General features: G+C 37.0%; 1 protein-coding gene across 1 annotated transcript; it reads left to right on the forward strand.

The window, feature by feature from the left end:
* Positions 1-11,735: 11,735 nt before the first annotated feature.
* Positions 11,736-12,603, forward strand: LOC134213686 (uncharacterized). Its single transcript, XM_062692963.1, has one exon. It carries the CDS (start codon positions 11,785-11,787, stop codon positions 12,445-12,447), a length of 663 nt encoding a protein of 220 aa, XP_062548947.1. The 5' UTR covers positions 11,736-11,784; the 3' UTR covers positions 12,448-12,603.
* The last annotated feature ends 298 nt before the right edge of the window (positions 12,604-12,901 follow it).

Genomic DNA, 12,901 nt, shown 5'->3' on the forward strand with positions numbered 1-12,901 from the left:
TCAGAAGTGCGAGATAGTCATAAGTGCGAGATGTCAAAATCCTTTGTTCTCCCGGTTGGCGGGCTGATGAATCGGGTGAAACGGGTTGGCGCCAACAAAAGTTGTTTATGTTTTCAAATGAACACGTGGGCTTGGCAGGGTTGCCAGTACATTTGTTTGATCAAACTCTAGAAAAATAATAATGATTTGTAGTGAAAGTTAATCTTTTCGCTACTTTCAAGTTAGCTATAATTTGAATTCTTTGCGGAAGCATATTACAAGAATTGCAATAGTGGTTCAACAGACGGTTATTTCCAAGTTTTATACATTTAGATGAAGCTTGGAATAATAATAGATATTGTAAAACATTTGACATCACTGCTCAAAGTGCGATTTATGATTTTCCCAAAAATCCATCGAGAGCTGGAAATGGCAATATTATATGTGCAGCTGAAAACCGAATTTTTGAACTCACGACAATTTTTCTCCTGATAAAGGTAGCCTCACACCTCGGGAATTTGGTTCGCGGATTTTTTCCCCATGCATTTTTGCATATGCGATGTTTTCGGAATTTGGACACGGAAAATCAAAATCCCGGCCCCATTTAAAATACACGGGGCTCAAAATCCGCTGGAAAATTTTCCCGAGGTGTGAGGCAGCCTTAAAGGCCACTTTATGCTACGTTTAGACTAGGCAAGTGAATTGAGCAAGTTGCTTGAATCCGACGCGAACTGAACGTGTAAACACCTTAAAGAGCCCCGCACATAGGATACGTTTGCGTTGCGTTTGACACATTTCCCATAGGAAAACTGTCAAACGCAACGCAAACGTATGCTATGTGCGGGGCTCTTAATTCAATTCACTTGAACGAAAAAAAAGTTGAACATGTTCAACTTTTGGCAAGTCAATTGAATTCAACTGAGTTGTTCAATTCACTTGCCCTGTCAAAACTTCGGGAAAATTTTCCGCCGGATTTTGGTCCCCGTGCGTTTTAAATGGGACCGGGATTTTGATTTTCCGTGCCAAAATCCCGAAAACATCGCATATGCACAAATGCACGGGGAAAAAATTCCCAAGGTGTGAGGTAGCCTTAAAGGTGGCCTCACACCTCGGGAATTTAATTCGCGGATTTTTCCCCATGCATTTTTGCATATGCGATGTTTTCGGAATTTGGACACGGAAAATCAAAATCCCGGCCCCATTTAAAATACACGGGGCTCAAAATCCGCTGGAAAATTTTCCCGAGGTGTGAGGCAGCCTTTAAAGGGGGCCGGGATTTTGATTTTCCGTGTCCAAATCCCGAAAACATCGCATATGCAAAAATGCATGGGGAAAAAATCCGCGGATCAAATTCCCGAGGTGTGAGGCTACCTTAAATGTAGCCTCACACAAAAGATATTATCGATATTACACGGACAAAAATCAGTCCTGGTTGAAATAACCAAAAATTTGGTTGTTTTTCAAACTAAAGATTTGGTTGTTCTGAGATTTTTATTTGTTGTTTCAAGCTATAACATTTGTTTGGAAATACCCAAAAAAAATTGGTTGATTTTACCTGCAGTTGAACGTTTAACAATACATTGATAATTGTTATTTCGAACTAAATTTTTAAGTTGTTTATACCAATAGTTTAGCTTGTTACAACCAAAATGCAGATTGACCGGTTCCTAGTAAATTAGTAATATTGAGTATAAATATTAGGTTATTTCAAACGAATCTTAAAGTTAAAGCAACCTAATATTTTGGTTACAGCTTCAACAACCAACAAAAACTTTTAAAACAAACTAATAATTTAGTTTGTTCACAGTTAGCTTCTTTTTCGGTGGCGCATCCACCATGAATCATATAACAAAAATTATTTGAAAAAAATCGCCAGATCATACACTGACAAAAATCCAATCATATCCATTATGTGTGACACACATAAATTTTGACTATAGCATTTCCCACATAACGGCTATGTGAATTTGCATAGCATATATGTGGAAACACACATAACCGTTATTAAGTAATAACCTTTATGTGGATTCCACTCTAGCGGGTGGTTATTAACGCACACATAAAATTTATTTGGAATTTTGGAATTGTAGGTACTCGCCAGAATGTAAGCGGACTTCCTTCTGGCCATCGGATTTTCCCCATTTATACTATGGTAAGTAAGAATATAGAATGTGTTCAAGGAAATTATGACTGCTTTTTAGTGGCCTTCTACAGATTCACGTCATTTTCAGACCCGAGTAATCTCTTCTAGCAGAAGATATGCCGTATATGTTTTAATTTATTTGGACAAATATCTAGAGGTAAGAATGCCAAAATAAACATGCCTTCACTATCATTTTAAAGATTTCGCCCCCTTTTACAGCTCGGAAAACATGGCGCATGAAACCATTTACATAAATTGAACCATGAAACCATTTACATAACCCAAGTAACCATGAAGCTATATATACTTGTAAAAAACACAGCCCTAAAAGTTGACTTGAAGTGGAAAAGGGCAATTATAAGATCGAATTAATGGTTCATTACTTTGGCATGTTGAAATAAAGCACCAGTAATGCATCGCTGCATTCGTACTGCTGATTAAGGGTATCGTTGTCTGACAGTTGATAAATAAATGCAACAACACATTGTCAAAACAGATCTAATGCAATTAGCATTTGGAATGCCGATTTGTGATTGATATATGTGCAATATTGTAATGTTTGGGAAGTGCTCGTGACCGCTTAATCTTAATAATTTTAATAATAATAAATTATTTATGATAGAAGCATGAATAAATCGTTTTATGATAACTGTCTATTTTTCATTATTTCAATGATAAAGAATTGAACTGTGTGGGTGGGAAGGGGAAGCGGCGAGAAAAATGCTGCGGGTAAAAACAATAAACAAATTTGGTTGTTTCAAACAAATATTGATAAGAAAATTATTTTGAGCTTTTTAGTGGAATGTTTTCACCTGTCATAAGACGAGTTTCAACAATCCCATTGAATTCCACCACTTAATTGTATCCTGACAGATACGTATTTCGACCTCAACAGTAAGGCCGTCTTCAGTGTCTTGTACTTGACTCGACTTGAAGAAAATGATCGCAGCTTACACTATTTATACTATGCGTAGGTATAATAATTTATCTAGGTACTTAACTTACTACGGTGCTTATTTCTACTTCGCTTGATGCGCTTAATGCTTAGGTATAAACTTGAAGAGCCAGGAGCTACCAAGGAAATGGTAGCTCCTGGCTCTTCAAGTTTATACCAAGGAAATGGTAGCTCCTGGCTCTTCAAGTTTATACCTAAGCATTAAGCGCATCAAGCGAAGTAGAAATAAGCACCGTAGTAAGATAAGTACCTAGATAAATTATTATACCTACGCATAGTATAAATAGTGTAAGCTGCGATCATCTTCTTCAAGTCGAGTCAAGTACAAGACACTGAAGACGGCCTTACTGTTGAGGTCGAAATACGTATCTGTCAGGATACAATTAAGTGGTGGAATTCAATGGGATTGTTGAAACTCGTCTTATGACAGAAACAAATATTGTTTATTGTTTCAAACTAAATTTTAGTTACAACAAACTGTACTTACGGATTGAATCAACTAATATATTAGGTTGATTGACAAACTGTCAAATGAAAACAACCAACACAATGTTAAGTTCAACCAAAAGTTTGTTGAATTTACCTAAAATTGAAGAAACAATCAACCTGAAATTTTAGTTTGTTTCAAATATTGCTTATGGTCAAATCAAACTAATGTTTTGTTTGGGACTAAATCAACCTAAACTTTTGGTTGAAATGAACTGAGATATGGTTGTTTCTACCATATTTTTTTCTCCGTGTATGCATCTCGAGATAAAATAGAATACTTTTTACCATAAAGAATGTGTCGATTTTCCTGAGTGCATGTTAAGCGAGATTTTACCCAAGTAACCATTAAGCCGTTAAAATCGACATGGTTTAAATAAGGCTTATTAAAGTGCTTAATGGTTACCTGGGTAGTGATTTAGGCTGTGAACCATTCCACCGATTCGCTTAAGCCCCAAACACAATGTCAGCGGAACGGCAACGGAAACGGCAAATTTGACAGTTAGTCCATATATTTTCTGTCAAATTTGCCGTTTCCGTTGCCGTTCCGCTGACATTGTGTTTGAGGCTTTAACCCTTAGTCAAAATTTGACAGTTCGATGATTAATTATTTTAGAGCGTCTTAGGGGAAATTCTACAAGGTTAAAAGACTATTATTCTTCCATTTACTTCCACTATTCACTTTTTTATGTATCAACAAGCAGATACGTATTTCGTTTCCTACTTGGAAACTTCTTCAGTGTTTGTTATCGACTGAAGAAAAACATTGCTCATTAACTTTAAATATGGTGTGTAGGTAGAACTGTAGGTAAAAATTAGGGCATGTCGCTTGCACCGATTCGTCGTCGTCCCGTGGGTAGTAATCTAAACAGCCAGTTATATCCGTTTCCTTGATCTTTGTTAAGTAAGTTTATTTGTTTTTGTTTGTAAATTTCTAAGCTTTCCGCTACGTCAAGTTTCCAAGGATTTTGTATTTGTCTGAGAAGTGATATGTTGTCTTTGGTTAATTGATGATCTACGTTAAATATATGTTCGGCTACTTTAGGTTTGAAATGATAATGTATACCTTTTTCAGTGTCTTTGTTTGCTTTAGTTACTTCTGCCAAATGTTCTTTTAACCTCGTGTCTAGTGTTCGTTTTGTCTGTCCTATGTAGATTTTGTCACAGTGTGGGCATGATATTTTATAAACTCCAGATTTTCCTAATGCGTCAACGGGGTCTTTTGTGCTTCCAAGTAGTGTCTTCAGTTGGTTGTTCCTGCTACTGAAAACTAATTCGATACCAATTTTTCTAAATTTAGAGCGTAATGGTCTGGTTATATTATGATCAAAATTAACGGATACTCGTCGCAATTCATTTGTTATTGGTGATAATGTAGTTAATGATTTTCTATACTGGGTTTTTCTATGTTTGTCTATAATAGCTTGAATAGTTCTAGTTGAGTATCCGTTTAGTCTAGCTGTTCCAAAAATGTAATTTAACTCTTTCTGTTTCCCTGTGACGCTTAGTGGAAAAGTCTCGAGTCTATGTATCATGTGTTGTGTTGTGTTGTTGAATGCGGCTGCTTTGCGTTGGTGTGAATGGTTTGAAGTGTTGGGTATAACTCTTTGTGTGTGTTTGTGTGAGTTTTCTGTAAATTTCAAAATTTATTTGGTTTGATTCTCTAACTATTAAAACATCCAAAAAGGGCAATTTTCCGTCTTTCTCTTGTTCACAAGTGAACTTGATATCCCTATGTGCACTGTTAATGGCTTCTAGGATTGATGGAAGTGCGTCTTTCCTAATGATGCTGAAGATATCATCTACGTATCTCCACCATCGCTCAGGAATGGCCCCTTTTTCCTTCAAATCCTTTTCAAGATTAGCCATATGAACAGTTCACATAAGAAAGGGGACAGAGGATTACCCATTGGTGCTCCTTTTGTCTGCTTGTAGTATTCTCCTCTGAATGTAAAATAGTTCTCTTCTATGCAAAGTCTTGTTAATTTTAAATATGTGCGTACTTTTGTCTTCCAAGTTGCGTCTGATTTTTGTCTAAGTAACCAATCTTCCAACAAGACAATAGCTTCTTTTACGGGAAATTTTAAGTCGAGGCAAATTTTCAAATATGGGTTTACATTCTTTGATGGTTTTATCTACTTTTTTCATAATATCTGTCAAGGAATCTTTTCTTTGTTTTCTGTAAGGACCATTATTAAGTTTTTCTATCATAAGGTTATCGTAATTAATTTTATCTAGAATGACAATTGCATTACCTTTGTCAGCTTTTGCATAGAAAACTGGTTTGTCTTTTAATTCCTTAATAATGTTAGTCTCGTGTGTGTTCTAGTGTCTTTAATGTGTCTTCTGTAAATGTCCTAGCTGTGTTTTTCTGGTCAAGGGAAATTTGGCATGAGTCTATGGCCGTCTCTAAGTCTATAATTATTTGGTTTAAATCAGGCTTTGAGGTCAAAGCGTAATTTAAACCATTTTGTAATACCTGTACTTGTTCTGATGAAAACTCCTGCGATGATCTGTTGACGACGAATCCTTCCAAGGGTTGCACTTTCACTTTATCACTTTTCACTTTATCACTTCGGAATTTTAATAAATTTAGTTTTTTAACATGTAACAATCTTTTGCGCTCAGACTCACATTTTTCTGCTACTTTTACTTTAGTCAAAAAAGATGGGAATTCTGCTGGATATTGTTTAGCTAATTTAAGGTGCAAATTATAACATTCTAAATTTTTGATATTCAATTTACTGTACAATGTTCGATGGTTATTTTCCCATCGTGGTTAAAATTTTACTCCGAAGCCGACCCATTTGAGTTTTGACAGATTGATAGTTATTTGGGGCTAAATGGATTTGTCGCCAATTTTCTTGCGAACAAAGTTTAACTATCGAACTGTCAAATCTAACCATGCTCCGGAGCAGGGTTATTTTTAACCACGGCGAAATAACCATCGAACTGTCAATTTCTAACTAAAAGTTAAAAGAATCGCTGGAACTTAAGGAACCATAAAGTCCCTAATAAAAAATCCCAAAAGAATTACAATAGAAATTATTGTAACAGTACGATGAAATTAATAGGGTAAAATGCCCAATAGTGGACCCCCTAGTAGCGGAATTTAGCTCTTCCTGTCATAAGGCTTAGAAATTTTCATCATATTAACTCTGCTTGATATCTAACAGCAAGCTCTGCATCCCCTCTTCACGATACATACATAAAACACCCAAATACACGACGTTATTCGTTGAAATTAACATTTTAAAGTCTAACTGAATTTGCCCTATAGTAGACCCCCTGGGGGTCCATAATAGGAAATTGCTTCCCTATAGTCGACACTTCATTTGATTTTCATGTCCCGTTTCGGGTCGTTCTTTTTCCCTATTATGGACCCCCCAAAATATTCCTGTAATGGACCCTCTAATGGTGTTTATTTTTTATAGAATTGTAAAAAAATCATCTAATTTGACTTTCCATAGCATTTCCAACGCATGTAATCAAATCATAGGACTGTAAGGTAGGTTCTCCCGATAGAATTTCATAGCAAAATGTTGATATTGTGAAGTAATAATGCAAAAATGGCTGGAGGGTCCACTATTGGTTGGGGGTCCACTATTGGTCACCTTACCCTAGTAATTACGGTAAACTCACGGGGATGACAAGCTACGCCATCTTTGTCACATCTTTTCTGAGTCACCAATACGAGTGCACTGCGAATGCAACACAAACAACTTCCAGGGTGAAAATGATATAAAACTAACGAAGGCATAGGCAGTGCCTTACGCAAGTAGTATTCTAAAGAATTGAGCAAATCAAGCATAATTTTTCATAACGACGTATGTAACAAAAGTAAACAAAACGGGGTTTTTGATACAACGTGACAATCACACGCGGCTTTATATAATACGCATCGATTTTACTGATTTCAGATCTTAAAATTCTTTAATTCAATCTTTTTGCGAATCGACGTATGTAAAAATTTCTATTTTTGAAGTCTACCTGTTACATACGTCGCTTTAACATATGGGAACTAAGAGCGACCTATGTAACAAAAAAGCAAAACAAAACAAAACTGCAGTTGCGTCAATCGTGCACTATGGAAAACCGACCAATGTACACCGACGTACGTGTAGCATACCGGTGTATGTATAATTTTATCGTTTTTCACAGTGAATTTGAATGAACTGAGCTTTGCTGTGAAGCACGCTTATTACGTGTCATGTAATGATGCATGCCAGCGGAAAAAAGTATTGAAAAAAGATTTAGTTTTAAAACAGTTTTAGAAAAAGTTTTGCCAACTTTCTGCAAAGGATTTCTCGAATCCTCATAATTGTTACATACGTCGTTATGAAAAATTATGCTTGAAATAAGTTGAACATTCTTATGTTTAAATCATGGAATCGAGTCTAAAATAGTTTTAATTTATAAATCGTTTATTTTTTCTCTATTTTCTCATGATTGTATCATGTTGCATTATTGAGTGAAATGGGCGTTTTGCATCATATTCTCCTGTAAAAACGTAAACATTCAAAATTCGCGCACATACTATTGCAAAATAAATCAGTATTGGGGTGATTTGACACTGGGGGATAAATTTATCACCCAAAAAAGCACGAACAGGCGAACCTGTCAAAATCCATAGTGAAAAAATTGGGTGTCGTTCCCCTGGGTAAACTCTATTGTGGCTCACAATAGAATAACATTAAAAAATATTGTTTTCCTCCATAAAGCCTATTGTAAATGGCAGTTTTACAATAGAAAATAGGAGTTGTTATGTATCTTTACAATAAAAAATCGATTTTTTCTCGAACAATTTTTTTCCATTACAATTGAATTTATTGTGATTCTATTGCCAACTTTTTCCTGGAAATAGAGTTTATTGTACACACTTATTCCAGGGATGCCAGATATACAGACATGTCTGTATTTATACAGACTTTTGGTCTTGCATACAGACGTCATGCAGATTACAGACATTATACAGACTTTTGATTGATGTTACAGATTTTTACAGACATTTTTTATCTTTGGAGGAAAAACGAAGCAGAGAAAATCATGAAAACCTGAGAATCTCCGATAATGATTCCAGTATAAATTAAAACCTAATGTTGCTTCTGAAAACATTACGTAAGGAATCCTGAGAGAACATCACTAAAGAAAGTTGAATATTTTTTTTCTGATGACGCCGGAATTTTTCGTTCGGAATTCTTGAAATAAGGGATAAGGATCCAAGGTAGTGTTCTAGACTCTAGAGCATGTTCGCAAAGATGCTTTGGATCCTGTTGTGCTTAGGCTTATCACTCTGGAATGTGGAGATGGCGCTGGCAGAGTCTAAAAGTACGAGGATGGGTTCCCTGGACGTGTAGATGACAGCCGAAAAAATGCAGCATATATCTGGGAGGCGGTCCGAGATAGTGAAATTGGTCCAAGTAACCCCAATGCCGACTCCACCCATCCGTAAACCTGTGTTCATAGTTGTGGAAATATCTGTGGCTCAACCACCGACCTTCTAAGAGCCACGGAATTGTCACCCCTGCGGAAATTGCAAACTATTTATATTCGCCGCAGGCCGTAGTGTGTCGATTCCGGCCCCCTTCAGCTAGGAGAGGGATCTTGTATTCTCCAGCAGTGGCTGTCGTGAACGAGCCGGCTAGCGGAAGATGGCCGCCAGCGAACGGTGGCAAAAAGGCAGAATGCCAGCATCGGCCCAGGCAGACTCGGATGGTGTTGCGAGCAACAATTCTGAAGCGGCTCGAACGTAGCAATTGAAGGACCTCCTGTTGTTGGTTCGATGAGGATGAGACAAGGTCCGAACTACGTTGTCTCCGGTCCGACAATTTATTTTGAGTTCGCGGAAGTGCGAAAGGAACGAGAGTCTCCGAGAACTTCCACAATAGTTTTGTTGGAGATAGGTTATTCACCCAACCAGCGGAATGAGGACGTGTCCTCGAACGGATTTGCTGGTTGTCAGAGTCTGACAAGTTCCGGACAAAAGCAAGGAGGTTGCCGGAAAAATCCCCATTCTTGCCACTGTTAAAAGTCCTGATGAAGGCCTTGGAAATGTTCTAGATCCGCGTGCTTGCCGTCGTTGTAGGCGTTGTGCAGTACATCTTTCAGATATGCGAAGTATTTGCCCATGCCGTATTCCGGGCGGGACGCTTGTTAGCGAAAGCCGAACTTATTATCGACTTCTTATTTACTTCTTATTTATCTTCTACTAATTTACAGCCGCTGATTTACAAACCTTTCCACGGCTTTGAAGACACCCCTTGTCACAGAAATAGACCGGTACATTGTGACATCTCGAGAGGAAATGTTGTTTTTGTGGATGGGTACAACGAGGCTTTATCGCCATTCATACGGGAAGATTCGATCAGACCATGCTTAGTTGATCAACCCCAGAACCAGATTTTGGCGGAGCTGGGAAAGTTTTTGATGATGAAATAAGCACCCATATCGACGTGATGATTTTCCATTACTCATTGAGAGGGCGGAGGCAGCTCTGAAGCGGAAATCTCAGAATCCGGCAATATGAATACGGGGGGACTCGAAAGATGGAAAATGGCCGCTGAATCTCAGCTGGATAATCGCTAATGGAAATTCAATGCATTACAATTATTTTTATTATACATTATCACTTATTTCATGGAATGAAAACTTATTTCGAATTTAGGATTATTGAAGCCTTGATATTCGATGATATCAAAAATGTATGGTTTTGAGTAATTTTCTATTTCTAATATACCTCTGAAGCCCCATACAGACAAATACAGACATTTTACTGAGATTAACACATACATTTAAAAATTGTATCTGGCATCCCTGACTTATTCTCGACTCTCGTGTTCGGTAATTTTTTTACGGTTTTGCTCTGTAAACCAGAAAAAATACCGAGAAAATCAGCAGTTCCATTGGATATGACTGATTTTCTGTAATTGTTTACAGTCTACAGTAATTTTTAGTACTGGGTTTCGGTAATGCTTGTTATTTACTGACATTTCATCAAGAGTCAGTAAAAAGAAGTACTGAATTTCCGACATATACATTTTTTTTACTGAGTTTTCATCAATAAAGAATGACAACTTCAATCAAAACATTTTTAGCGCGTTTCGAAGATCATCACGATGGCATAATGTTTCACAGTTCAAGACAAAATTTTCAAAACGACTTATCTGCTTTTGTAAACAAAGATTCAAACGACGATTTGGCGAATCTGATAGCTCTCCCACGCAAACCAACACCATCAACAGGTAGCGGAAGCCTACACCTACCTATTGATGGTGTTAGTTTGCGTGGGAGAGCTATCAGATTTGTCAAATCGTCGTTTGAATCTTTGTTTACAAAAGCAGATAAGTCGTTTTGAAAATTTTGTCTTGAGTTTATCAACGCTACTGGGACGAAAGAATTTAGCGAATTTGGGATTATTCATCTGCTCTTCATTGTTTGGCAAGAAAGTCAGAAAGTTATATGCCAGTGGAATCTGCTATATAGGACAGCGCACCGGAATATTGCTGCGAAGAGCTTTTTTGGGAGGAGTTTTTTTGTTATTCTGGGACTCCTGTTTGGGGCCCAGAACTTAAAACTAATTTAACGTAACCTCAATGGTTCAGTACCAGGGAAATCTTTTCATTGCGCTGCGTTTCCAAATTCGCAATCAAATTAATGCTCTATAGATTTTTTCAAGTTTCGAAACATTTTTCTTTTATAATTTTGGATCATAATTTAGAAAATATTTATTTTTCACTGAAAAATTCAGCAAACGAAAAGTAAACAAAAAGTTTACCGAATAACTCAGTAATAACATGTACTGACTTAATCGGTACTTTTTGACAATTCCGGACCAATTTTGTATTACCGAGTTTTCAGTAATTAAACTAATTACTAACTTAAGTCAGCTGTTCAAAAAGTCAGTAAAATTTTACCGAGTTCGGTGATCAAAAGATACTGTGTACGTCTATCGTAACAACAATATGGCATTTTAATTTGTATGATATAAAAACAATAGAATTTAATGTTCATCAATAAAATGTATTGTATGTTTATAATATTTTATTGAAACTCTATTGTATTTTCTATCCGGGGTGAGTTCACTTGCGGTTCCGTGTGGTATCAAAATTTTCTTTTCACTAACGGGAATTAAAAGATTATTTTGACAGATCGTAAACGTTCCGTGCGATGTTTTATGCTGAGTGATACCGGAGCATAACCCAAAGTAAACAAATCCACAAAAATGCAAACGCCGGTGTACAAATTTCAACCGGAGGATCATGACAACGTTTACGAACCGGCCGAGGACAGCTTCCTCCTGTTGGATGCGCTGGAAGATGAGCTGGAAGCGCTGGAACAGCTCCGGCCGTTAGTTTGTGTGGAGCTTGGCCCCGGCAGTGGAATCATCGTCACTGCTTTGTCGAAGGCTTTCGGGAACTGCGTAAGTTACTGCATCGGGGTGGACATCAACCCTCGGGCTTGCCGGGTAACCAAACGAACGGGCCAACTGAACGACTGCCAAGTGGAGGTGATCAATATGGATCTGCTGGGTGGACTCCGGGACGGGTGCGTGGATCTGTTGGTGTTCAATCCGCCGTACGTTCCAACGGCGGACGCAGATAGCTGCGAACTGGAAGGGCGAATAGGGGAGTTTAGCGCGGAGGGACACAACTTGGTTAAGTCTTGGGCTGGTGGGTTCGATGGAATGGTTGTGACCAAGAGGGTTTTGAAGGATTTAGATAGGATTTTGAGCAAGGATGGAGTATTTTATTTGCTGTTGTTGAAGGAAAACAGGCCCTTAAAAGTAATTGATTTCCTAAAAATCGAAGGATTTATTGGTAAAATTATTAAGGAAAGGAAAATAAGAGGCGAACATCTATTCGTGTTAAAAGTAAGTAGAAAATAAGAAAACAATGAACACAGTGAAGAATTAGTTTATTGATTTTTATTGTTTTCATTTTGACTGTAAAGTATTTATTACATTGTAGAAGAGTTGTTTATAACGTTTTGTATATACACTTAATATATGTAGCAAATAAAAATAGCTTTTACACAAGAAAAAGACATTCTTTTTTTCTTTCTGGTTCTGATACCATTTCGCTAAGATAATAATTACGATTATGATACATATTTTCGATTCGTATAACTTCTTTTCATGGACTTATGTTGATCGTTAGATAATCTTTCGAATGTACACGTATTTAAAGTATAGTTTCACAAATATACAAATATTACTCAATTTTCTGTATAACATTGAACAACAACTAATAAAAATATAAATTAGCGTTAAAATTTGAAATCCTTCAAACCGATATCCAATCAAAATCAAGGTTCTTCTCCCACGATAGAATAAATTATTA

Source organism: Armigeres subalbatus, chromosome 2 (genome assembly GCF_024139115.2).
Source record: "Armigeres subalbatus isolate Guangzhou_Male chromosome 2, GZ_Asu_2, whole genome shotgun sequence".
Lineage (NCBI taxonomy): Eukaryota > Metazoa > Arthropoda > Insecta > Diptera > Culicidae > Armigeres > Armigeres subalbatus.

What these genes read in the sequence shown, in the direction of transcription:
- LOC134213686 (XM_062692963.1), top strand. Translation starts at nt 11,785, where the DNA reads ATGCAAACGCCGGTGTACAAATTTCAACCGGAGGATCATGACAACGTT.